We start from the raw sequence: 21114 nt of genomic DNA, 5'->3' as shown, positions 1-21114 counted from the left end.
TAACGGATCAATTGCAGCAAGCTGGTTCTATTAGTACGACTCAAGCAGGAGCTTTGTTTTTCATTTCTTCACGATTAGGTCTCAAACCGTTCTCGTTAGTTTTCACCCTTGCACGCGATTAACAGGAGCAAAGCAATAAGCGAGGATTGTTTTGCTTCGTTTAAAAGCGGCATAGGTAATCATTTAGCGGGGACACCAACGCATTAGGACCGTTTATATGTATAGGGTTTTAGGATGTAAGGTTTCCTACTCTAATGCCGCCGGTTTGCTGACTATTAAAGATGGTACGATGAAATGTGATGTTTTCGCTTAAGTTTTCCTATTTTCATCCAGCTCCAAACACCGTAATCCATTGCAAAACATTGAGCAAGTAACATCTAGGAGAAAGGGGAAAATTTAAGCATTTCCATCCGTTTCGAATCTTTAGCAATCACCAACAAGAGGGTTCCTTCTTTTTCTCAAGGATTTTTTCAATCAACAATTTTATCCTATCGTTGAAGTTTGAGCATTTTAGGCGAGGTTGTATAAAAGTTTCTATTTCGTAGAATTAACAACATGTTAGGTAGACACGACACGTGGGGGACAACTGCCACGTTGTCTTCTAGTGTGTTTTCCATGTTTTACAACAAATCGATGGCGTTTTGTTGAAAACAGGCGAGGAACAATCACAGACACATTTGATGCGAGGAAATGAATCATGTATTAAAACCGTACATGCACACACACATTTTAGTTATTTGCGATCTTATAATGGTAATCCACACGATACTATATTGCTTTGCAGAAGGGAGTTTGTTTTATTATGCTAGATGGTTCGGTGATAGGAGTGCACCGATTATTGCACACACACACGTACACATTGTTGCACCAAAAAGGTGACTAAACAATTGTTTTATTGTTTGCTAGCAGCAACTACAAATTAGTTGGTAGAATGGTATTAACCGCGCAGGCGGAGAGCATAGGGCTGATTGCCGATTGCTGCATTAAGCAATGCCTGATTGCCTGTTGAAACAACACAAATGATAAAAAGGAAGAATTTCAAACCCCGCATTTAGAACGTAAGTGTACAACAAAATAGAAAATGATGTGAAGTATACACAAGAGCAAATAAAATCAATTAGTTTACAAAACCGGACCGAAACGTTGTGTTTGATTCTGTTGAAAATGCTCGGTTAAGCTACATGAAAGCCGGGAAGCTGTTCATTCCATTCCATTTCCTCAACTCGAACTGGAGCTAAAAATCTGATAAGAATGAAAGTATGTTTGAAAATATATGGAATCAAAAGCGAGTGGAATATCACATGAACTGAACCCAGGACTGACTATGATACTTGTACCTGTTCCATGCAAGTAAAAATTAGTTAACAATGCTGTGCATAAAGAATTTCTCGAATGCCTAGTTGAACTTGAAAATGAGATAATAAGTTAATTTCAAACAAGGCTAAGTTTCACTTTGACCACCTTTTTTATTTTACTCCATTACACTAAACGCTAGATTATGATACACAACGCCGATCCCACATCCAACACCAGCAATTTTCTAATTAGCACTTTCAAAGTTCATGCCCAACTCTTTCATCCTGCTCTCAATATCAAGCGTTGATAGACCATTTTCCTTGTGGTAATGATAACTGACTATGAGTTGTTTTTCCTCCAAACCGGGCACATGTTCGAAAAGTGATCGCCCTAAGCCTTCGTCAATGTCGTTCTCTTCTCGTAGAATGCAAAAATAAATCAGAAATATCGCTACACTAAAGTTTACCACATATGGCTGAAACCAAGGAATGTCTTGCCCTTTGGGTCCCTCCCGGCTGCGTTGTGCCGTCCAGCGGGACGCTTGACTTCCAAAGTATTTGATGGGTTCGTTATTGATCTCCTCCTTCGGATTTTCCTGTTTCCAATGAGATACACTGTGGGAGATATTTGCTGATACCGGCAGAAGCTGGCAGCGATGTGTCCTGAGAACAGAGATATTTTACCACATTTGTTATGAGCTGCCTGAGAACAATCGCTTACCTTTTAAGCAAAGATGCTAATCTACGGACCGCTATGATTTGTGCCATCATAAAACCAAGTTTGGGGTTCTTTTTGGTTACGAATTGACCAAAATTACACAATGTTGTGACGGGATTTTGTTATGATTTTTCCGAGTGTTGTTTTTTTTCTATGCTCCGCTATGACAATTGAATGGTGTGCCATTTCTGAGAACATGTTGTGTAGAAATTGTTTGTAGAAAGTAACGGATTTGAGAGGTATAAACACATGCTTTTGTTTTGTGTTTTCTTTCGCTTTTTCTATTGTTTATGCAAATTCTGCTGCTGACAGTTGGAATTTGGCGCCAGATAGAAGATCTAGCAAATTTAGCGAAAGAATGGAAGAGGTTCAATTTTCCGAGGAATTATTTAGTACGCAAGATGAAGCCTCGTTTCAAAACGTAGATTCCTTGCCGGACGTTGTTCCTGAAAAGTCAGTGGAGAAAGATTTAGTACCTGTGGCACAAGAAAACGCATCCAACAATGTAGCACAAGAAGCTAATGCGTCGATCGAAAAGGACACTCCGGATCTTGTTTTTTCTGAAGATATCGATTTTGATAAACATTGCGAAGAGGCGATCGATGCTTCAGATAAATCTAGCGCTGTTGAATCGACCGAAAATGCGGAGAATATCGCACAACCGGAAGCTTCTCACGAGGCTATAGAATCCAATGTACCTCAACCCATGGATGAAAACGTCTCAAGCACTAAAGGTAATACGAGAGTGGGCTTATGAGAGTGTACAACATTTAATGGTTGATTTTACTTTCGGTTTTAGCGCCTGAAGAACGATTGGCTCTGTTTCCGTTTGCCCGAATTAAGCAAATCATGAAATTGGATCCCGACGTTGGTATAGTATCGGCAGAGGCAATATTCGTGGTGACGAAAGCGGCCGAATTGTTTCTTCAAACGCTGGCAAAAGATACCAGCTCGCACACACTTGCTTCCAAGAAGAAAACGATGAGCAAGAGGGATGTGGAATTAGCAATAGATAATGTGGACGCGCTGATGTTTCTCGAGGGAATGATGAATGTGTAGCTTGGTGGAATGGAATTGGCTATAAGTTACGCTATTATTAAACAAGGTATTTTCTAACTCATTGAAGATCTCTTTTACGTAGTTCATTTTGAGCATCAGTGTATCCAGCATGCTAAAATTTTAAAATTGGCACCTGCTCTTCTGTTTATATTTTATTAGCCGCCATTTATGTATGTACCTTGGGCGCGTTTGGCGGCCGCTTTTGTGAAGGCGGCTAGTTGACAGCGCTGATATCACTCACACTGCCATGAGAATTGTATGCCTGCTCGTGTACGTATACACCACTACAGTAGCACCGGTATGGTGTACGTGATCTCGCAGCAGTTTGATGTCAAAAGAGTAGCCATTTTAGAAAATCAAAACAGTGAAAATTCTGTGGGAGCGCGTGAAAGCGCAAAATTCGGTGTTCAGTTGGTGATGAGCGTATTAGAAATGTTTTGAACGGATGGGAAGTGTGTGCTGTGCAAGGTAAGTGTGAAGTTTCCATGTGATTAGTACGCATTTCGTGCCAAAATGCGTGCTGTGTGGGTATCTCGCAAGGGGTAAATCTTTTCGCGGCGAAAACTTACGAATCGGCGTGCTCTGGTCGCAACTAGCGAATGCGTCAGGTGAATATGAGACCCTGTGTAATATTGTTGAAAACATTCCACGATGGTGCAGCTTTTAAACGGTAATCGATTTTACAGGGAGTGAAAACTCGAGCCTGCTTAGGTTGCCGTTGAAAACGAACATAGAAAAAAAAACCCGCCAGTATCTGAGGGAGGATTGTCGTGTGTTTCAGCGAGCATGCGAGAGTTACAAGCGCGCTAAGCGTCGACCTACACGGTAGGGCGCGGGAGGAGTTCTCAGTAGCAAATTTGTTTATAATCAAATATCTGTTTATTGTTAGGAAGAGCCGTTGTAAGTGCGCCAGCCCGCGGTCGCTTCGAAACGCGGGTAAACGCACGAGAGAACATCGTGCTTGTGAAGCAAAAAAGATTCGATTAGCGCTAAAATAAGATGTGCGTGCGTGAATGCGCGTATGTTCGAGAATTGGATTTGAAATTTTCGACCGAGGGGGAAAAAAGCGAACAAAACAGTGACAGTGCGCCACTGCTGTGTGTTCGTGGTGGGGAGCGGAGCATTTTGTTGTCAACTAGCGCGGGTGGGTGTTTCATGGCCGGGGGAGAGCAAACAGTACGCGAAATATCGCGCGACAAAGCACAACGAAAATGAGAATAAAAACAGAAATCAGCGCGTTTTGTTTGTAACCGTCGTCGCGATACTTTTCGCGGCCAGCATCAGCGCAGTGGAAGGAGAAAACTGCATCGCAAAGATATCTGTAGACGGCTCTCGCTCTTTCAATTTCTCCTGTTTACGAGGCTCTCGTTTACTCGCACGGGCGAAAGGGCGAACCTTTTCTCCCTTCTCTTCGTGCATGGATGAATTCATCTGTTGCCTCGAACACAATCAGCTTTTCACCTGATTCTTCCCGTGGCGGTGTTGTGTATACTTTCGCTGCGGCAGGCGCATCGGCGGGTGCATTTTCACTGTCACGTAGTTCCGGAGAAGTTTCACCAGCATCGTGGTGAATCGAATTCCTCCAACTGTACTCATTGTTTTGGCCCTTTTTGACGGATGCTCGAAATTACAATACCATCGCCAGTGCGTGTGCCAATATAGCAAAACACTAAAACCTAATTTACAAACCCACCTTTAATGCACTAATTTAACATAAATAATCATAATTTTTATTAAGGTAATAAAACAAACGCATGTTGAGAATAAGATCCAATTAAACACGCGAGAGAGGGAGATGGTAAACAGTTTGACGTTAAAATCTCTACAATAAGAGAGTACGTTGCATACGCGGAAGAGAGATATTGCGTGGATTACTCACGTTTTATGTCTATTAATAGATTTTCTTGTCTTGTGACTAGCAGTTGCATACTCCGGCAGCCCGTTCAACAGAAACGTGGTCTTTTCACGGATAAGGAGTTAAGAAATCTTAACGCTGGACCTGGACGCGATTGAATGGCGATAATAGATGCGACGAACTTCTTTTTTTCCTACTACGCGGGCACGCGCACTGCTGCTATGGAATGATGTTTTAGTTCGAACCAACGCTGGCTCGATGTAATTTTGCGATCGTCAACTGACACACAGTTGGCCATGAGAATATTTAAATTTCTTGTTGGGAAGCTGTTGTAACTGTAAATGCTTGCAATATTTGTCCCTGGGAATGTTGATTGATTGGGGTTTGTTACAAGTTGTTAAGATGATGTAATATTTCACATTGTGGCATGAGCCAATCGAAACCTTATGGTTATAAAGTTATAACTTATATAGCGTTATAAAAAATCAATGCTTCTTGGTAGACAACATTCTTTATTTTCTACAGCAAGAGCATCAGTTATAGTTATCGACGTATTGTTTACGGTATCTCTTTTCAGTCAAAATGTGGCTGCGAAGCGAAACTAGGGATCGGAGACTACGTTCAAGTAGTACGCGAAGCGCGGTTAAGTTCAAATCATCACTCAAGGTGGCTAGCCAAAAGGCAAAGAAGAGTTCCGCTGTCGAACTCGTGGTGTCCTCGTCCCGGCGTGCTGTTTCATCATCAGTGTCCAAATGTCGCACGGATGTGTCGACGACAGTTGCCGTCGTACCGTCATCCACCGTTGTCGGTCGGTGCAAAACCGCCGCGCCTGCTACGCCTTCTAGATCGATCGGTTCCCGGCGCACAACCGGCAAGGCAACGAGAAACCATCGCCCAACTGCTGGCGGTAACGATGGTAGTAAGGCGGACGGCCATGCAGCTGTCGTAACGATTCCGGACGATTGCAAGGAGAACTGCTGGCAGGATAATAACGATCTCACCCTGTTCGATGGGACCACAGTCATCGACCAGAAACGCATCGAAGATTCACCCACACACTCCAGCTGCCCTGTTCAGCATCTGCCTGGGGAGGATGTCTCTTCCAACAATGGACTACCGCATACCGATACGGAAGGTATGAATTATTCCACCGAAACCACCGACTGTGGATTATACTCGAAGAAAGTTACCGACGATTTGGGATCGGCCGAGGATGCACTTAACCAGTTCGGTATAATTTCGTACGATTCCAACAAAAACACACTGTTGGGTCACCCGATCGTGTTGCCACCGGTCAGTACTTCGTTCGTGAGCAGCGTTGCCGGTGCATCCTCATCGCAGGAAGAAGTGCAACCGCTAAACTCAAAATGCATCACAGAATGCGATAGTACTACGGCGGACCTTGGCAACGATGTATCGGGCGGTTGTATTAGTAATGTTAAGGATGTAGTTAACGACAGTTGCTGCGTGGAAGAGGATACAATCCTGCCCTCCACATCGTCTGAGGGAAATTTTCCAAAGTCAAGTGCAATCATATCTTCTCAATCGCACGATATTGTTGTACCGGAGGTCGACTCAACAACGGATACGGTACCTCCGGATACGTCTTCTGTTAATCTTATGGACGGCGATATGATCGCCAACTTCCCTCTAACCGCTTCTTCCATCGGACTAGCTGGTGGCACATCGATGTCATCCTCGTCGTCAACTTCGTCATCCTCTTCATCGTCATCCTCATCGTCATCGGCTTCGTCATCGTCCTCGTCGACATCGTCCTCGTCATCTTCGTGCAATACATCACTGGGCGCTTCAGTATCCGCAGTGTCGATGGCAGCTTCCTCGCTGTCATCAAACTTCCAGCCCATTGCGTATAGCAATTGCTCTTCACTGTCTACCACAGGATACGAAGAGCAGCCGCAATCCAGCTATTCGCCAAGTCAGACTGCGGCAGCCGTTGCAGTAGCGTCAGACTTAATTTCCATGTTCGACGAGGAACACTACAAAAATGCTACCGATCTCGGCCAGTTTACAGATTTTACTTACAATGCTCTGATCACCCAGGCACTGCTAAGTTGTGGCGACGCGGCAGCTGCAGCGGGGTTAAACCTGAACTGTGGTCAATCGAGCACGGATGGTTTGAACGATTCCGCCTTTTTCTCGTCGCTCAATACGACGGCAATCGAAAATCTGAAAGCACTGACGTCCCTGTCGGGTATTGGTCATAACATGGATGGGATGATGTTGGACGAAAGCGCAAACACGTCTCATAATCTCGGGACGATGGGCTATATGACGGAATACGGGGGCGTTCATCAGGAGCAACAGCACCACCTGCAGCATCAACGGGCAATGCATGGATCCGAGCAGGAAACACTGATCCACAATATTGAGTGCAATGAATCAATTCCCATGTGCGGCGATGACACTGAGGCAGCTATGCAGCTTGAAAACAACGAATGCATAGAAATGGATGTAAGTCTGTTTGTGTCACAAAATATGGTGCATTATTTGTTAAACCGTGATCGTCATAAATTGGTTTCTTTCTATTAATTTCTCCAGGAATCGAACGATGGGCAACACGACGATGCGGCTTACAGGGCTTTTGATCCTTATTTGTTCATTAAACAGCTTCCTCCGTTGACATGCGAAATGCGTTCCAAATGTCCTGCATTGCCCTTAAAGACACGGTCCAGTCCCGAGTTCAGTTTGGTACTCGATCTGGACGAAACGTTGGTTCATTGCAGCCTGATGGAGCTATCCGATGCGAGCTTCAAATTTCCGGTGCTATTTCAAGAGTGCAAGTACACTGTGTACGTCCGGACCAGACCATACTTCCGCGAGTTTCTCGAGAAAGTATCGCAGATGTTCGAGGTGATTCTCTTCACAGCGTCGAAGCGGGTCTATGCCGACAAGCTACTCAATCTGCTTGATCCTGACCGACGGCTCATTAAGTAAGTGTGTTTGCACGTGCATTGTGTACATTTCGACTTATCATTTATTTTCTTACTTACGCTCTAGGTATCGTTTGTTCCGCGAGCATTGTGTCCTAGTCAACGGGAATTACATTAAAGATTTGACTATTCTGGGACGAGATCTCTCCAAGACCATTATCATAGATAATTCGCCCCAGGCATTTGGGTACGTACTTGACAGTGAACGTTATATGTTGAAAGATATCTAATGGCGTGTTTTTATTTCAGATACCAATTGGAGAATGGTATCCCGATAGAGAGCTGGTTCGAGAATCAAAGTGATTCGGAGTTGATGAAAATTTTACCGTTTTTGGAACGCCTAGTGGAAATGGTAAGTTGTATGATCGTATTGATTTGTTTTGCTACATTTCGTCTTACACTTTCCAACAAATTATTTCAGCGCGAAGACGTTCGTCCACATATCCGTGAAAAGTTCCGACTGTTTTCGTTTTTACCACCGGACTAAGGCAATTCCGTTACGGTACACTTTTGTTGGTTTTTTTTTACGTATATTTAATCTCACTTCATTGTATAAGACTCGTTTAAATCCAATTATGTTTGTATGAGCTGTTTTCCTATGAAACCATCGTCGTCAAACGAAATATGCTGAAACACATAATTACTCAAGTAATATTTACTACGTACGACGTTTAGTTACACTGGATAAATCTCTTTAATTAAGCATACACAGCTAAAATCAAACCGTGGTGTAAAGCTATAGAAGTAAGAATGAATTACGCGCGAACACTTAGTGTGTTTGTGTGTATGTGTGTGTGTTATGGATACATTCATGTTAATGCAACTAAAAAAAAGTAGTAGTATGAACCAGATACGTTAAGATGGACGCGTTATGCACAAGCGTATAGTTTAAATGACAAATTTACTTAAGGAACTATGCTAACACACATCCCCAACATGTTCAAAGAATGCAACAAATGAACTCATCATTATAAATCCATCAATTCACCCCCATACTCGAAAAGACGGGAGCAGATAGGCAATTCGATTTAATCAATAATGGTAGCAATATGAGATACAACTTTAGAAGCTTAGCGTAAAATCCAACTCTTGTACGAAACGTTCAAGGAACGGATAGCAACAGACGCGTACCGGTGTACGTTCATTTTGCTTTTGCTTATAAGTTATTTAATTCGGTATCGTTGCAATTTTTCAGTACTCGTCCCTTGATACTTGTAAGAAGCGATAGGACAAAATAATTGATAAATGATATATAATAACGAACAAACAAATCAACTGATCGATGCCATAGTGAACAGAACAAATTACAAAAAACAAATATTAGTATCAGATGCATTACTTACTATATGGCTGAACATGAGCACATGAATTACATACCTATATCAATACACGCAGTTTAAATTCACTTAGTCTAAATGTAACAATGAAACATAACATTTAACAGGTACGCGATAGTGCGTCGTCTCTTAAGTACAGTAATTTTTGCAATGTGAAGGATGAAAGGTAGGAATGCTTTAGTTACGATGGAATTCCTGGTTATATTTGATTACACATACGTAGAGCAAGAGTGTAGAGAGAAAGTTAATATTATTACGATTATACGATTATGCAGATCGATCAAACATTGTTACATGAAAATGTTTCTTCCGTTTTCTTTTTAAATATTATACCTAGCTTGTAGTGATATACATATATTTTTATTTATTAACTCATGCAAATGACTTCACCAATGTTTGTACAAAAAGGATTTACGAAACATGTTTCCACGATGGAGCATGCAATTGTTTTGTTGAGATAGCGAGTGAAAGTGTAGGAGAGAAAAACGTGAAAAGGTATCAAATATATGTAACTTTAATTCAATCTGTTTTCTTCAATACCGCAACAGGTCACCTTGAAGGTGCAATGTTTCATACTTCCTGCTAACGTGTACAGAAAAAAATATCTCTTAATAAAGAGAGGATTGGGCGTACACATGTTCATTTCGAGTAATATTTAACTCTGATGTTCTGCTAATGCCGACAGATGCCGGGTTCATCGTATGCGCTTTGGCCGTTTGAGTAAAAGGTTGTGATGCAGCATTTGCGACAAGGTTAGAATAATCAGCTTTGCAGAACAATTTATTGCATGTTCCGCTATTTCTCGATCGAAATCGGGCTTACAATCGTGCTAATTACGTGCCCCCCAAAACTATAGAAAACAAACAGTTTCACTTCGCTCTTCCGTCATATTTGATTACTGTATTGATGAGAATTATTTCATATGTAATAAACAATTTATTTCTCTTAAAATCAATGCAGCACTACACTTGAATAGCTACAGGCGTAGCCTGGATGACATTTTGTACACTAATTATTGTTTCTTTCCAATCAACTGCATGTAGAGGCTAAAACACGTACAATGTAACTAACCACATTGGATGTTTGTTTAAATTTTTGGTTGTCAGTATTTATTTAGTGCATTGTTTTTAGTTTTCTAACGTTAGTTGTGTTTGTGGAACAAAAGTTGTCGTTGTGAAATTCACGTAACATACCCATTATCTGTTGGTTTTTTGTTGTTGCTGTTTTGTTTCATTTGTTTGTTTGTACACCGATCTAACAGGACAATTAAGTTAGGTGACATCAAACATATTAACGCCTGCTCCAATGAAGCGTTCGGAACGTAATAGGGTTCAAAATATATTGTTTTAGGACGAACAGATTTAAAATAGGGTTATACTAGCGCCTTTGCAGATTGACAAGACAAGACAGTCGTTAAGTGTTGAATTCGTTTTTGTATATGTAGTTTAAATTGTTGTTACTATTAGTTTATCGCCAATTGGGTTAACTAGTAGTAAAGTGCGGCATGTACGTCGTCCAGCGGTAATTGTTTACTCTCCGCCCGCAGTAGCAATGTACCGTACACTGTATATTTCCATAAGTTTTGCATGCACGCTCTGTGGTACCCCCATTGGTTTGTGCGTGTTATGCTCATTTTCTAACATATTCGCACAATCGCTCTTTTTTTTTCAAATTTCCACATTGACCGGTGTAAATTGAACGGTTTACAGTAGTAACGACTACCATGGTCAATATTGAATGGTAATCTAGGCATCACGTTTGCTTGCTTGTTAGACCGCTTTGGATCGCTGTTAGTTCGTTTGTTTCGTTTGGTTTGTGTTGGGTTTAAAGATGATTCGAAAGAATAGCTCTTTAATAAGTGGCTTCCACGGGAGTGAGTGTTGTGCTTAACGCCTGTAAAGCCAAGGGTTGGTTCAGCTTTGGTTTTGCTGAGGATGACATCAATTTCAATATCGTCCCACACCGCGTACTTGCGTTCCTCTCATACTATGCTTTCCGTGTTGCATAATTCGTCCTGTAATTATGCTCCAATTTGCTATGTGTAAATATATATATTCATATCAGTACCATGGTTGTATTAATATCCTACCCACACCTTCTGCCTGTTTGCTACAAAAATATATACCGTTCATATATTTTATGTTTCGTTCTGTTTGGGAGATACAAGTTGCGTGTTTTCGGAATTTTGGCTATTAGTGTCTTCCTGTACTATTGATACTGGAAAGAAGGATACGGTTGTTCAATGCAGCAAATGTTCGATCGCAGCTGTTGGACACAACAAGTTTGTCTTTGCTGAGCAAACAATTAAGTGACTTTCTGTAGAATGGGCAAAGAGATCTTCCGATCATCCCGAATTAAACCGAGCCCGTTTACTTTATCTTCCTTCGTTCAAAAATGTGTACCAATTCAAAATGTTTCAATGTAGAGATTCTGCAGCACAGAATGATCAGTGGATTTCTTACGATTAAATACTGTTTCCGTTACCAAAATCTTGCCTTCTACTGTTACGGTACTACGGTTAGGAAATACTAAACATCAATATGGTTATCGGTAAATATGCAGGCTTTGTTGGGTATGCTTGCACTAGTAGTATCACCATTTTGAGTTAATTTAGGAAAAATAAAAACCTTGATTGACCTTTTCCACATACAGTGCCCGATGCTTAAAATTGTTGCTATTGCGGCTGTGTGACTGGGTCAGTTTTATGAACCTTTGCCCTACCGTTACCCACCCTATATACTGTCGATGTAAAAAAAAAAACAATTCGTGGGGAAATCAATCTTTAGCCCTAAGAATCATTAACGCAAGTCATTGAAGGCCATCGATGTGTCTATACTTATCTATCTATCCTATGGTAGGTCTAGCATCCGTAAACGTTGTGCATTGTAGTTGTAGGAGAAACATGGACAACTAGCATGGGCTGGTGAAGGGTAGGAGGATGTGCATGCAAATCTATCTGATGACACCGTGCCGAAGGTTTCAGATCGTATCACACTTGCTCGGGACTGTATTTGCGCAACCGATGCATCCAATGGCCTGGGGCTTTGGTTGTGGTTCGACAATGAGCTTGCTGGTTCAATATTCCACGGATAGTTGTGCATGGGTTGTGGGGGGTGTATGTGGTTTTCGTAGCATATTTTCATCTGTAGATTTAGAGTATGGTGCAGGCGGTACCGTGTATGACCTCACTGATGAACATAGGCGTACCAGCACCTAACCCTCCATCAGTTTTCTCATTTTCGTTCTGCGAAATGGAGACCACAAATGCATGTTTATTAGTGTTGGACTTAATGAATCTTTTGTGAATCTTTAGCGAGGAGTCATTCAAATCAGGAGTCCACTCTCAAGAGATTCTTGAATCCTCAAGGTTTTTGAATCATCAAAGAAAGAATCTTCGCCTCGAGATTCATGAATCCTTGAAATTCATGAATCCCAGAGATTCAATAATCTATGAGGGTTCATGATTCATGATTCATCCACTCTTATGTGAGTCTTGAATCCTCAAGGTTTTTGAATCCTCAAGGAAAGAATATTCGCCTCGAGATTCATGAAACCCAGAGATTCAATAATCTATGAGGATTCATGAATCTTATCAGTTAGAATCTTGAATATGTATCTTGAAGATTCATGAATCTTTGGGGATTCTTGTATGTTTGAGGATATATGAATCTTGGAAGATTCCTGCATCTTCTTTGCACAATTGTGTGCACTCACCTGATCGTATTCACAGTCAAAGTATCGGCTCTGACAGTCCAAGCAGCGGCACTGATCGGACATCTTACACGTGATGCCACACTCTTTGGCAACCGCCTTATAGAGCTGTTTGCTCGATTTGTACAGTATCTCCGGGCCCTTGACTTCCGTCTTCGGGGCAGTGTGTGGATCGTAGATCGGTTGCGAGTTGCTGTACGAACTGCACTCCTCGTCCAACGAGAGCGTGTCTTGGTTTTCGTTGGACAGGCATGTCTCATCGATTGCCATCGTTTCCATTTCTTCCGCTGTAATGAAACGCTTGCGTTAGCAAAACTTTAGCAGATTACACATGGGCTCGCAATACGCACCCAAATCCTGTAAACCTTCGTTGCAGCTCAGCTGGTACAGTGGGTCGCAGGATCCGGTACAGGTGAGTAGATTCTCCTGCGACGGTGTGGTCGTGGAGCTGCAGGTGTACAGGGAGGAATCGATGGATTCCTGCTTTTTCGCTTCGCCCGGCGTACCTTGCTCCGTGCAAGGCAGTTGATGGTCCGTCCCGGCCGGTTGATTGTTGGACATCATCTCGTACCCGAGCGCAGTGGGTGAAAGGTTCAGTAGTGAAGTTCGATTGTTCTCTTTGTCCAAAGCTGCGAGTCGATTCTGGAGGTGAGAAAATATCGCCAGTTAGGGTTAGATAAGCGACAACCCCCTGATAACTTACCTCCTCTAACACATGCTCGTACGATGGCGGTGGGCTTAGTGGTATAACATTCGCCGGCTCAGTGTTGGTGAGCGAAGGATTGTCATATCCTGCAATGGAATGGATATCGTTAGGAGCGCATTCAAAACACCGAGCACCGTGTACAACAGGTAAGGGATGGGCGCGGTAATGATCGAACGGATAATATATGGTCGGGCAATGTTGGTGTGTACTTCATAATTGGCCACGGTACTACACGCCCGCAAGCGTGTCCGTTTTTTTTTTTGTTTGTTGCCAATTTACCTAGTATTGGTTCGTTGGTAGTGTTACTGGTCAGTATTAAGGCGCGCCGATCGTTGCTCATCGACACAAGGCTATCGTTATTCTGCTCGGAATCAAGGGTGGTGCTGCTACCAAAATCATTTGCGCTCGCACTGCTCAAAAGCGGTCCGACGGGATTGGATTGACTATCTACTACGACATCCTGCTCCTGAGAGGTACTACGCGACGACCCACTACCCATGCGGAACTTAAGCTTAAAGGGTGCCATTGCATTGAACTGGTAGTGTCAATTGCGTGGGAATAGGGTTCACGGTTCCACAGCGCCGTGTTATCGCTTTGTGGCTGGTTGCGATCTGGGTTTTTTTTTTCGCCCTCAGCCTGCTCTTTCGCCGGAATACCTGACTGGCGCGGAACCACCCGTACCACTGTTAACTTTTTCGAGGCTTGCCACGTACTTTAGGCGACAATTAGGCAACAAAGTAGTAGGCGTAGCGATTCTGTGTACCCACCACTGGAAGTAGAGTAAAGGATATTGAAGAGATAAGGTAACATAATGGACAGCAGAAAGTAAAACGTAAAAGAGTGCGGTCAGAAAGATCAGGCACGTAAACTATCGGTGGCAAACAGGGGAGGGGAAGAAAAATTCATTAATCGACATTAAAACAACCTTAAACATAATCTAATGGCATGTGGAGCGTATAGTAATAAAGTCAAGAGAAGCTAGTGGTAGCGTATGAAACAGACAATAGGAAAATTTGTAGGCAACAAGATGTAACAATGAAACATAAGCTGATACAGAAACAGAGTAAAGAACAAACCATACTACAATACTGAGTTAAAAGGTAGGATCAAGCAATTACAAAACGATGCTTCAACTGTTTAAGCAATAATCACCTCAATCATCTATAAACGCGTGGCGTACGAAAGCAATTTTAGAGTCATGCGACTTTCGAGCCTCACAATTGCATACTGAAACGCAGCACTTATTGCCGGTACCAATTGCCGTAATTACCGTAATCGTTACAATGTTCCTAATGGCATTATTAGTAATTGTATTCGTAAGGTTACTATAAAAGCTACGGGATCAAACCAGGAAGAAACGTATCGTTGAACATCTTCACGCATGCAGAGTTTAAAGAAGTTAGCAAGTCTACCATGAAAGAGTTTGTGGATAAAAATATGTGTTTGTTGTGTTTTGCCATGGTCTGGACGAGCGCTTGGGCCATTGAAGTTGGGTGGACCGAAAGCGTGACCGCACTCGCAGTGCACTATTACCGGGCGAGGCATACGAAATCGGTGACTGTCGTCAGCTGTTGGAATGCTGACGAACGGTACGAATTGTTTCGCTTGATAACGAAAGCTGGTTTGATGGTGAACTTTATGGCACCAACGGACGACGACTCGATCGTCACGTTACACGCTAACCGAATATCGCAAGGTGGACTTTTGGTCGATGCATCCTGTGGAATGGAGATGTCGGTGTTCTGGCGAATGGTATGTGTTCTTCGCAGTGTGCTGGTATATTTTAGCTCTCGAATTATATCCTTCCCGCAGGAGCATGCTTTGAATAAACTGCTGGTGGGGAATTTGCACTGGTTGATTGTTGAAAAATCGGTCCCCTTGGAACGGGGGCCGACCTCAGAAGGTGGAATAATCGATGGAATACCGATGCCTCTGGAGTTGCTTTACAATGAACGATTCCGCGCGCTTGAACCAATGCCCTACACGAGCGTTGTTTTAGCATTCCCGAATGCTGGCGGTAACTGGGAGCTGCGAGAATTATTCAAACCCTACCGAAAGGCCACCCTGTCGGTGGAAAGTATTGCATCCAACTACACGCCCACGATCGATGACTACGAGGAGCTCAGCAAACAGCTGATGAACCGACGAAATAACGCTGGACGGCGTCGCAACTTGCAAGGATTCGCCATGCCGTGTGGAACAGCGGTAAGAATGTGGCTTTGCTTTAATTCGAATGTGTAAAGATGTGTTTTTCTCTTTTAGACCACCTCTCCAGAATACTTCAAAGGAATGGACGATCGGAACGATGTGCACGATTTGTTCACCAAAGCCAACTTCCCGTTCATTAGGGAGCTGATGTACGATCTTAACTTCACGCTCAACATGGTGCAGGTGGATAAGGTGGGCTACAAACACAACGGAACCTTTAGCGGGGTGATGGGCAAATTTCAGAACCATTCGATCGAGCTCGGCTGTCTGGGCACGTTGATGCGCACCGAACGGCTCGAGGTGGCCGATTTCATGATCGTCACGTTGATCATTAGGAGCAGCATCATCTTCCGGCAGCCGCCACTCTCGATAGTGGCCAACATCTTTGAGCTACCGTTCAGCGTCGGTGTGTGGGCGTGCTGTTTCGCGATGATGGCCATCTACTGGGTTTCGATGATTGCGTTCCGTTACTTGGGGCACGCGGAGGAGTTTACGCCGATGGAAACGTTAGTCTACATCTTCGGTACCATGTGCCAGCGGGGATGCGACATGGTGCCACACTTCAACGGGACGCGGCTGCTGATGTTTTCGTTGCAACTGACCAGCTTCTTCATTGTGACCTCGTACTCGGCGAGTATAGTGGCGCTGCTGCAGAGCCCCAGCCGGGCGATTGTAAGTGTCGGTGATTTGGTGCGGTCTCCGCTGAAGGCCGGCGTTATGGACACAAGCTACGGCCGGGTGTACTACCAGGAAACGCAAGACCCGGAAGTACAGGATCTCTATCGAAAGAAGATCAAACCGCACGGGGAAAGCGCGTTCATGGAAGCGAGCGAAGGTATTGCGCGGGTAAAACAGGAGTTGTATGCGTTCGAGGTATGGTTTGATAATGGGGGCGATGAAGCACCTTCCAGCCTTTTGGGAAGCGAGGATTAGCTATTAATTTGATTCCCTCTCATCTCACCACTCCAAACCGCTCGCCAACAGGCGGAAGTGAACGCCGCCTACAAGGAGATAAAGGAAACGTTCGCACCGGCGGAGGTGTGCAAATTGCAGGAACTGGAAGCCATCAAACTGCCACCCTTCGGCATACCGATCGTAAAGGGCAGCAAGTACCGGGAGCTGATCCGGCAGCGGCTGATGTGGCAGCGGGAGGTCGGCATTATCAGGCGGTTCAACATCATCTGGATACACCAGAAGCCCCAGTGCGAAAACCCGAACGCGGGCTACAGCTCGGTCGGTTTGGTGGAGATGCGCTATTTGTACTTCTTTCTCGCCGTCGGTTTTCTGGCCGCGCTCGTGACGCTGCTGCTGGAACGGGCCCGGTGGCAGGACGTGGCGGAGGGGTGCAAATCTCGCACCGCAATAATCAAACGCAAAATCTGAAGCTTAAAATTTAATCTTGCTCTGCACGCGCCTCGGTGCTTTGTGGAATTTTATTCGTTGAAAAGTGGGGTTGATATGATCGATATGGTAAGCGAGCTGGTGTAGCGACTGGCGAAGCGATTGAAGCTTTTGAATTTCATTACGTTATGTCGAGCGATTTTTTTTATGTTGGCAAGTATGACTGAAGAAACGCAAAATTGGAAAAATCGATTAGAGCAACGAGTTGCAAACACTTTTATGTGGTAAGTTCAATGTTTGATAAGTTATTTAATAGAACTATTTAATATAAAGCATCTGAGGCACTGCAAGAAGGCCGACTATGCTGTAAACATAAAACATTTCAGCACAAAATCTACCATCATTTCTAGAACTCCAACAATTGCGCAAAAACATTTTGGCGTGGTTTTATTGATTTGGAGAAAAAAAACCCGCTCTTTGAGTCCAACATTAAACACAAACAAGTGTTTTGCAGTGTACGCCAGTAAGTGCTGTTCCATTTTCCTCACGGGTAATACACAATCAATTCACCGGTACCAGCGCTGGGCTGGTGAGGGCTAAACCATCACAGTTTCAGGTTCATGACTCGGTGCGGGTGGGGAAAAAAAATCATAAACTCACATCGAGCATCTCTTCTTGACATCGGTTATCGATTATCTGGCGGGGCTCGTCCTTCAAAAGTTTACTCGTTTACGGAGTAGCCGAGTGGCCGAGGAAAAAGCATACCACCGCCAACGTAGGGCAGACACGGTGTCAGCACACCGAGGGCCAGAGCAGCGCAGCGGTGCTGTTAGTTTGCCAATGTTGTTGCCGCTGCTTGGTATCTTTGATGGGCGTAAAAGCGTGCCATGATGGTAGAGAACTTTTGCTACCAATAACAACCACTATCAAATGCTGCTTGGTCTGCCCTGGTGGCGAAGTCTTTGCAGTGGGACGGCCAGTATGTAAGTCAGCACACTGTGAAGCTCAACGTAGCGTAGCGGAGCGGAAATGAAGTATATTTTTCACACCGATACGTTCACATAATACGGTTGAATGGGTGAAGAATGAACAATGGGTTTGCAGTTATTAGAGCGACATTTAACACGTGAAAAACATGTTTGTCACTTGCGCGAATTAAGCCGAAAGAAACCGTGCTGACAGCAAAAGGACGGCAAGCAAAAGGGGAAGCAAACCTCACACAAAGGCAGAAGGATTTTTGCTGACAATCATTTTGTGGTTCTCGCTCCCGGCGGTTACCCCAGGGTCAAGTGCTTTTCAAATAGCTAATGCATTCTTGAATAAGTACGTCCTCTGCCATGAATGACAGGAGGACAGCGATTTACATCGTAAACCATGCGGTGCCCGTGTGCCCGGCCCCCCTTTCCCAGCCAACGGACCAAACAACGGACGAAACTCATGCGCCCGCGGCTTTACGCTTTTTACGCTACGAGGACACATCACACACGAGTGCTGTTGACGCCGGGACTTGTCGTGAGACTAAACCCCGTAATGACACAGCTTATTTTGCTCGGGGAGGGTTTTTTTTTCCACCGTTCGCCCGGATGGGCTGAGCAATGTCAAGAGGCTTTAAAAAAGTTTCGAGCTGGAAAGTCACGGGTTTTACCGTGTCATTTTCCACCGCATGTCTAACCACGCGGGAGTTTCACGTTCGTTGGTGTAGTCAAAAGTTTTACTACTCGGGTATCCATTCGGGAGGATTGATTTGCCCTGACCGGTGCGCGGTGATGATTTATAGTTTTGGCTAAGTTGAGGCGAGACGTTTTGATGGCGAACATTAGGTCAGGGAATTGGAACAGGGGAGGATATGTAAGATGATACCTTAATCCATCATTCGTAGGTATGGATCGAAGTTTTCAACGTAGTTACAATCGGTACATAATATCGATAAAAAAGGCCAAGAGAAGCAATAGAATGCTAGGATTTGGACAAACTTGTACAAAACATTTGGAAAATCTTGTAAGTTTGATGCCAAACAGTGGTTTCACAGGCTTCTGCTTGGAAAGAGCTATTTCTTAGAAAATAAAAGATGAGAAAATTTCATTATATTTCATTATATTTGCCGAAATCACGAAGATGTTCTGCTGGCTTGATGAACTCAAGTCTCGAAATCTTCGGCTACTAGCTTCCCAAATCCAGAAAGTGATCGATAGCGCTAATAAGTAGGTCAATGTGAAACACTTCCATTTATTCACGTAAAACAGTGCTTAACATAACTATAAGGTCACTTGTTTTCTGATAATAAAACTACAACGTTTGGCTAGCTTAGATACATAATAAATGATCTTGCTTGAAGATCTTGCTAACATTCCTAAAAGGGTAAATAGTATGAAGTACTAGAACTATGGATGCAGAATTTAAGTTTAAGCTGCTAGTGTGAAAGTTCTCTTGGTAGACGAAACTGTAAAAACTGGTCCGATTCAAGAGTTCAATTCTGGAGATTAATGATTTACAATGCCAAAATTGTAAATGTCTCGGGGTGGGCCGGTGGTGTATTGGGAGCGGCTCTGGTTTTCACAAGACAGGACTGGTCCAAAATCCCATCCGACTAAATTCTCCGTACGCAGGGCTGACTATCTGGCTACGAGTAAATAAAGTCAAAGAATGCGAGAAATGGGCAGGTCTCTAAACCTCTTGAGGTTGTTGTGCCGATAAAGGAAGGAAACGTCACTTATGTCAAGTGATTTCAGCCTACTGCTCGTAATGATGATGACATTTATTTTAGAAAGAGTGGAGTAGTTTTTATTATATTATTTATAGGCACAAATGCTATCCTGAGCTAGCTCAACGATATTTTCTTTGGACTTTAGCTTAGCTAAACTAAACTCAGAACTTATACTTAGCCCACTGGGAGTACGTGAGTGCTAGGACATCTTTTTTCACATCTCACATCAGCTGGGCAAATCACTCTAGGTAGGTGTGTAGCTTGGTGTACGACAATATGTACTATTTTATCTACTATAGCAATGTACATGACTGTAGTGCTTGGAATTAACTTCTAAATTAGCTTTAAATATTTGATAGTCGTTTTCTAGTAATTCCTAACAATTTTACATGGACTTTTTACCACAGGTACCACAGCTTTACATACAATAAACGTGTTTTATGTACAATTATATCACACAGATTAATTACATATGGAATACACACGAAAGTGTTAAATTGCCCTTGAATCTGATGCCTGATATCCAGCCAGATAAAAGCCAAAACATCAGACACCATAAACAACGGAGTAGAGTAATGAAGTTCATACACGGACATCCCACGTGTCAGATCTGTCTACGGTGTAATGGTGATAATTCATCATATCTCAAATATCCTATCACTTCCCAAAATGCCCGGCAAAGCGTGAAAGGAAAATGCAGACAAACAAAAACCGGTGGTCTCCAGCGTGGTGCTGTGGAGTTGAGCGGCAGACTCTTTTTGGGCAATGCGGAAGGAATCCAGCAGTTTGGAGGGTGGAAGGGAAAGGGGGCGGTTTAATTAAGTGCTCTTAGCAGCGGCTCATACCACCATTACATTGTGTATGAGCTTGTGTGCTTCGTTGTTTAAGTGTGTGGGTGGGTGAGTGTGCGAATGTACAGCGATGGACTCGTGAAACATAATAGCCTTCAAAGCGAATGTACACAAAATCGGTCACTTTTCGGTATCGTACGGCCGTGGGGCTTTTCCTTTGGTTTAAGCTTTCCCAATGTGTGGTAAAATTGAGCGTAAAGGAAATGAAGATTAAGATTCCTAAAGCACACCGTCGTATCTCTTTCACACACACACACACTTAGGCGTCTAGAGTGCGTGCATTTCCGTTCCACTTCAAGGACATGGGGTCTAGTCGGGAACAATGGTGGAACAGTACACAACCCCCAATGCTCCCACTTTGTGCGTACACATGTCCTT

At 43.4% G+C, this 21114-nt stretch overlaps 5 protein-coding genes across 5 annotated transcripts; 3 read left to right on the top strand and 2 right to left on the bottom strand.

Moving 5' to 3' along the window:
• Positions 1-1540: 1540 nt before the first annotated feature.
• On the bottom strand, positions 1541-2063 carry LOC128714115 (uncharacterized). The gene is made up of 2 exons (XM_053808991.1): positions 2017-2063; positions 1541-1958 (listed from the first exon to the last, which is right to left on the bottom strand). Exons 1-2 carry the CDS (start codon positions 2061-2063, stop codon positions 1541-1543), a joined length of 465 nt encoding a protein of 154 aa, XP_053664966.1.
• A 308-nt stretch (positions 2064-2371) lies between these two features.
• LOC128714651 (DNA polymerase epsilon subunit 4) lies at positions 2372-3072 on the top strand. Its single transcript, XM_053809527.1, has 2 exons — positions 2372-2747; positions 2813-3072. Exons 1-2 carry the CDS (start codon positions 2372-2374, stop codon positions 3070-3072), a joined length of 636 nt encoding a protein of 211 aa, XP_053665502.1.
• A 2437-nt stretch (positions 3073-5509) lies between these two features.
• Positions 5510-8365, top strand: LOC128714722 (CTD small phosphatase-like protein 2). The gene is made up of 5 exons (XM_053809602.1): positions 5510-7399; positions 7487-7878; positions 7946-8065; positions 8128-8230; positions 8300-8365. The coding sequence occupies exons 1-5, from the start codon at positions 5510-5512 to the stop codon at positions 8363-8365; spliced, it is 2571 nt and encodes an 856-aa protein (XP_053665577.1).
• A 4001-nt stretch (positions 8366-12366) lies between these two features.
• LOC128710932 (uncharacterized) lies at positions 12367-14158 on the bottom strand. Its single transcript, XM_053805797.1, has 5 exons — positions 13912-14158; positions 13630-13718; positions 13277-13568; positions 12930-13213; positions 12367-12459 (listed from the first exon to the last, which is right to left on the bottom strand). The coding sequence occupies exons 1-5, from the start codon at positions 14156-14158 to the stop codon at positions 12367-12369; spliced, it is 1005 nt and encodes a 334-aa protein (XP_053661772.1).
• An 887-nt stretch (positions 14159-15045) lies between these two features.
• Positions 15046-17223, top strand: LOC128713126 (ionotropic receptor 75a-like). Its single transcript, XM_053807989.1, has 4 exons — positions 15046-15384; positions 15445-15837; positions 15895-16713; positions 16825-17223. The coding sequence occupies exons 1-4, from the start codon at positions 15046-15048 to the stop codon at positions 17221-17223; spliced, it is 1950 nt and encodes a 649-aa protein (XP_053663964.1).
• Positions 17224-21114: the final 3891 nt, after the last annotated feature.

Source organism: Anopheles marshallii, chromosome 3 (genome assembly GCF_943734725.1).
Source record: "Anopheles marshallii chromosome 3, idAnoMarsDA_429_01, whole genome shotgun sequence".
NCBI classification, from domain to species: domain Eukaryota; kingdom Metazoa; phylum Arthropoda; class Insecta; order Diptera; family Culicidae; genus Anopheles; species Anopheles marshallii.
The sequence above is the reverse complement of the archived record's forward strand: the minus strand, read 5'-3'. Positions and strand labels throughout refer to the sequence as shown.

Bases quoted from the DNA above. Each gene is read 5' to 3' on its own strand.
- LOC128714115 (XM_053808991.1), bottom strand. From the start codon at position 2,063: ATGGCACAAATCATAGCGGTCCGTAGATTAGCATCTTTGCTTAAAAG. The intron at 1,959-2,016 runs GTAAGCGATTGT...CTCTGTTCTCAG, and splicing joins TTAGCATCTTTGCTTAAAAG to GACACATCGCTGCCAGCTTC.
- LOC128714651 (XM_053809527.1), top strand. From the start codon at position 2,372: ATGGAAGAGGTTCAATTTTCCGAGGAATTATTTAGTACGCAAGATGAA. The intron at 2,748-2,812 runs GTAATACGAGAG...TTTCGGTTTTAG, and splicing joins AAACGTCTCAAGCACTAAAG to CGCCTGAAGAACGATTGGCT.
- LOC128714722 (XM_053809602.1), top strand. From the start codon at position 5,510: ATGTGGCTGCGAAGCGAAACTAGGGATCGGAGACTACGTTCAAGTAGT. The intron at 8,066-8,127 runs GTACGTACTTGA...TTTTTATTTCAG, and splicing joins AATTCGCCCCAGGCATTTGG to ATACCAATTGGAGAATGGTA. The intron at 8,231-8,299 runs GTAAGTTGTATG...AAATTATTTCAG, and splicing joins TGGAACGCCTAGTGGAAATG to CGCGAAGACGTTCGTCCACA.
- LOC128710932 (XM_053805797.1), bottom strand. From the start codon at position 14,158: ATGGCACCCTTTAAGCTTAAGTTCCGCATGGGTAGTGGGTCGTCGCGT. The intron at 13,214-13,276 runs GTGCGTATTGCG...GTTTCATTACAG, and splicing joins CGAAGGTTTACAGGATTTGG to CGGAAGAAATGGAAACGATG. The intron at 12,460-12,929 runs GTGAGTGCACAC...TCCATTTCGCAG, and splicing joins TTGACTGTGAATACGATCAG to AACGAAAATGAGAAAACTGA.
- LOC128713126 (XM_053807989.1), top strand. From the start codon at position 15,046: ATGAAAGAGTTTGTGGATAAAAATATGTGTTTGTTGTGTTTTGCCATG. The intron at 15,385-15,444 runs GTATGTGTTCTT...TCCTTCCCGCAG, and splicing joins TGTCGGTGTTCTGGCGAATG to GAGCATGCTTTGAATAAACT. The intron at 16,714-16,824 runs GTATGGTTTGAT...GCTCGCCAACAG, and splicing joins AGGAGTTGTATGCGTTCGAG to GCGGAAGTGAACGCCGCCTA.